This window comes from Nematolebias whitei, chromosome 19 (assembly GCF_014905685.2).
Source record: "Nematolebias whitei isolate Nwh7 chromosome 19, NemWhi1, whole genome shotgun sequence".
Classification (NCBI taxonomy): Eukaryota; Metazoa; Chordata; class Actinopteri; order Cyprinodontiformes; family Rivulidae; genus Nematolebias; species Nematolebias whitei.
In genome coordinates, this window is record NC_056516.1 from 38,636,681 (window position 1) to 38,641,339 (window position 4,659).

The 4,659-nt window shown below is 41.5% G+C and overlaps 1 protein-coding gene across 1 annotated transcript in view; it reads right to left on the reverse strand.

Moving 5' to 3' along the window:
* Nucleotides 1-2,781, reverse strand: part of LOC119425899 (serine/arginine-rich splicing factor 10) — a 3,493-nt gene extending 712 nt beyond the window's left edge. The window contains exons 1-5 of the mRNA XM_037693455.1: nt 2,634-2,781; nt 1,625-1,729; nt 829-932; nt 582-747; nt 426-503 (exon numbers count right to left, since the gene is read on the reverse strand). Of these exons, the coding sequence (XP_037549383.1) occupies nt 426-503; nt 582-747; nt 829-932; nt 1,625-1,729; nt 2,634-2,686 (506 nt within the window). The 5' untranslated portion in view covers nt 2,687-2,781. The remainder of the gene's footprint in view (nt 1-425; nt 504-581; nt 748-828; nt 933-1,624; nt 1,730-2,633) is intronic.
* Nucleotides 2,782-4,659: the final 1,878 nt, after the last annotated feature.

The window sequence follows — 4,659 nt, forward strand, 5'->3', positions numbered from 1 at the left end:
AACCAATCAGATCGCTGCAGGTAGGAACCAATCAGATCGCTGCAGGTCCACAAATATCAAAACAACTCATGTTTAAAGAAACTTTGAAGAATTTATGAATAAAACAAACGTCCGCTGACGATGGAGGAAACTCGTTTTCTTGTGATTCATGCAGGTCTACGAGTCTTCACCATATTTGTTGAAATTAATTAGTAATTACGCTGATCATGCTTTTAAATAAATAAAACATAAAATTGTGTTGAAACATTTTTCTGTGGTTGAAAGTTGGACTCATTTGATCAGAAACAGCTTCTTATTGGTTTTAATCAATATTTATCTCAAGAACACAGAGAGCTGCAGCTTGTTTTTTAATCCTGAAATAATCCCACATTCTGAGCGTGACGATGGGATTGTTTCCCTGAAAAAGCCGACAGTCTGAGTCCCACCTGTTGTCCTCGCGGCTCCTGCTTCTCCTTCCTCCTCCTCCTCCTCCTCCTCCTCCTCCGTACGCTCGTCCACGAGATCTGAAGACATCAAATATTTATTTTCCTTTTCCTCCTCTTAAGATTAAAAACCTCAAAGTCCGAGAGGAGCAAACTTACTCCCGGGGACTCCCGGAGCGTCGGCGCCGTCGGTCGTAGGACGGGCTGCGGGAGCGGTACCGGTCGTTGCTGCGGCTGCGGGAGCGTCTCCGCCAGTCGTAGTAGTCGTCGTATCGAGACGACCGGCCCGGAGAATCCCGCTCCTTCGACTTCATCTGGTTCGGAGCTGTTGTAGAGAAAACAAACCGCTGCAGCGTCGCTCTGAACAACACCAGAGCGTAAACAAGACAACAACAACAAGACATACTCTTTCTGTCCCCCTGGGCGAACTGGATCTCGATCTGCCGGCCACAAACCCACTTCCTGTCCAGGCTGTGGAGCGCGTCTTCCGCGTCACGAACATCTTCAAACATGCTGAGTGGTTAAGGGTTTTAGTTCTCGTTGTGGAGGCCGGATAAATTCAAAACAAGGCGTTTAGAAAACTATCTTTGATTGTGGCGCTGAGCTGGAAAAAACGCTGAAACATGAGGGTTTTTTTTTTTTTTTTAACAAAAGATGAAGCGTTTAATCGTCTGAGGAATCAGGACAATAAAGATAAAACAGATCAAACATGGATGAAATTACTCCCACCAAAATTAAAATTAAGGGCACAGGGAAATCTGATTTTTGCCGTTAGATTTGTGGATTTGTCTTGGGAGGATACAACGTAATTCAGACTTGTTACCTTTGCTTGACTTTGAACTTCATCTTGACCTTTAACTCTTTAACCGACTCCCAGAGAGACTTGGCTTTCTCCTCTTAAACCTCTTTTCTTTTGCCCACTCTTTGCTGCCATTTCCAGACTCTTTTCCTCTTCATGCTTTACTTTCTCTTTTCAACCTTTTCCCTCCCTCTGATCCTGCGGGTCTGTGTCTTTACAGCTACTCTACCCGGGTCTTTGTAACTCTTTGTGGCCGCTTCCACAACTGGACGCTTTTACAATCTCTGAAGCAATAACAGAGAAATATGGATGTTAGATATTCAGTCAAAAGCAGAAGTTTCTCTGCTGAAAGGAAACCACAGTGAGGTGTTAGCGCACACAGTTCAGACATTGGAAAGGATATTGAATGTATGCAAATCCTCTTGGTTGACGTGTATAGAAGTCAAGTGGGATGTAGACATCTACTATCGGACCATAGCGGCCAAATTCACGCCGCAAATCCTCAGGCCTGAACACCGTAAATACAAGTGTGACTCAGCTGACCATCAGGGATTAATAATCTGCCTACATCATTTATTACAAACAGCTGGACTAGCAGAATAACATTTCCCTCCTTACCCGTTGACTAATCCACTCAGTTTAATCCAAACTTAAGTTTTATTTATTCAAAACATTCATTAGAAAAAGATTAGTGCAGATATGAATCTTTACCAACAATAAAATCTAAATTCTTTACAAATTTAATAATTCAGTAGCAGAGGATTGTGGGTGATGTAGTACAGACTGAAAATCTGGGAAGGATGGCCAGTTTTCTAATTTTAAATTACACTGAAGCAAAATGAAAATACAACCAGAATAAAAGCAATTTACAACAGTTTCCTTTTGTTCTAAAACATTTCAGAGGCAGATAATAAACTAATGTTAATTTTTCATAAAATCACATAAGACCAACAATAGAAACACTAATAATACAAATCTCCCCCTTTTTATTTATTTTTTTTACCAGAAACTAAATATTTAATTACAATGGATGTTTAAATTCAATTCGAACTTTAACAGGTTTGGGTCACAGGTAACGTTAGCTGATGACGTCAACAACTAAATTACACTCAATCTTCCTGAAAACCGTAAAAAAAATTAAAAAAATAAAAATCAACGACGTGCGCCGTTAACGTGTTAAAAAGCTTTAAATTATAAAACGTAAAAAGAGCATGGGGAGGGTAAACTATGAGATTAAACTCGGGTGAAGCTTCATTGCAGCCATAAATTGGAGATATAAAAAAGCTAGTTTTGGTTTTAGTCGAGCACGCGGCTTCTGCACACAGCAGGCTAACGTTAGCTGCTAAGCTAACGCGACTGTTAGCGTCACGGTTAGCATGGCCTTACGGTTGGATCCGGTTCCGAAGACTCACCTGGACTCATCAGAGATGTTCCTGACAAACAAAGACGTGTTCTGAGGCCTCATGTATCCGCTCAAACGCTCACAATAATTCGGAAAAAAGTAAAAAAAACACACGCAAAACTGTTTCGGTCGGAAACGAAGCGAAGGAAAAAATGCAATGCGCATGCGCCTTTAACAAAGCGCGCTGTCTTTTTCACGCGCTCAGGAGCCCACAGCGCCCCCACACGGTGCACAAGTGAAACGATCGGTAAAAAATACAAAATGTTTTTGTCCTCATTTTATAACTTCACAGACTGTTTGATCCTTAGTTCCAGGTGATAAGCATTTCCTCTGATAACGTTTACAGTGGTGGCAGTCTTCAGGCAGGTGGGAACTGTCTCCAGGGTAAGTGAGGTGTTAAAGATGTCTGCCAGCACCTCACAGAGCTGATCAGCACATTCCTTCAACACTTTTCCGGGGATGTTGTCTGGGCCAGTTGCTTTGTGAGGATTAATCCTCCTGAAGGTACTCCTTACTTCTGCTGAGGTCACGCTGAGATGCTCTTCGTCCGGTGGTGAGGTGAGTCTGGTGCTGGGTGGTCTGTTCGGGTCTTCAAAGCGTGCATAGAACTTGTTGAGGGCATCAGGCAGAGATGGGTCAGTACCATGCAACAATCAGATTCATTTTTTATTAAAATATGTTTATGGCGTGCATCGTTATATTTAAAGTTGCTCCAAGATTTCTGAAAATAAATGGACTGTACTAACTCCTTTCCATCTTTTTTTTTCATTCATTCAACCTTTATTTCTACATGTTAATCCCATTGAGCCTCGAGGACTCATTCACAAGAGAGACCTGATTTCAACAAAGAAAGATGACAACAGCAACGGCAATAGACAGTTATAAAAGATGGCAAAAAAAAACAGCTGGATTCTAAGGCGAATGTAGAAACTAAAAACAGGAACATGTCTGCATTGGTCCCTGCCAGGAGTCCAACAGATTCTTAAAGACACTTAGAGAGGTCAAAGGTCGAGAGCTTCAGGTCTTTTTACAAGATATTCCAGGAAACAGGAGCGGAGTAGGAGAAGGTCCTTTTGTCTAGTTCAGTCCTCACTGAGGGAACACTGCAGGTAATGATGTCCTGAGAGCGCACGCTGTAGCTGCACTCACACAGAGACATGTAGGAGGAGATGTTTGAAGGCAGCAGACCAAGAAGTGATTTAAAGATGAAAATGTACCAGTGAGAGAGTCTGTGTGAAGTTAATGGTGACCAGTTAACCAGTGAATACTGGGTGCAGTGATACAGTAGTTACAGCCAGTTATGAATCTTAGTGCACCATGATAGACAGCATCCAACATCTGCAGCATCCAACATCTGCAGGGTTCTTGTAGGAGCGTTCATGTAAATAAAGTCACAGATACAAGGTGTTTCCTAACATTCAGGGTTAGACAGGATCTGTTTCTGAAAAAGAAACCCAGTTTAACTTCCAGTTTCTTTACCAAGTTTTCATGTGGAGCTTAAAAGAGAGATGTGAGTCGACCAAGATACATGAATATTTATAGGAATCAACAAACTCAATGTGGACACCATTTGAGGATAAAATCTGAAAATCTTATCCAGATACTCAAAGCTCTTTACATCAGTGTCTTATTCCTCCATTCATACAACAATCTACTAAATACAAAGAATAATCAGAGCTTTATCACATCCATACACTGATGGGACACATCGGAGGCAATGAGGGGTTCAGTCACTGTCTTGCCCAGGGACACTTCGGCATGTGACTGCTGGTGGAATCGAACCCTCAACTCTCCCGTTAGAGGACGACTGCTCTAACCACTCAGCCACAGCCACCCAACGTATTTATTTATTAAACACAAACAGTTTCCAGGGCAAATAGATTAAAACTTTTGCACAGATCTGTAACATTGTGTTATTAAATAAAACTAAATAAAATCTGTAAATAAAACTTTATCAAGGCTCCAAAATAACTTTAACCGTCCCCTCCAAAAAACAAAACCCAGTTCATTTCAGTTTTGATGCAGTATGTTGGTTT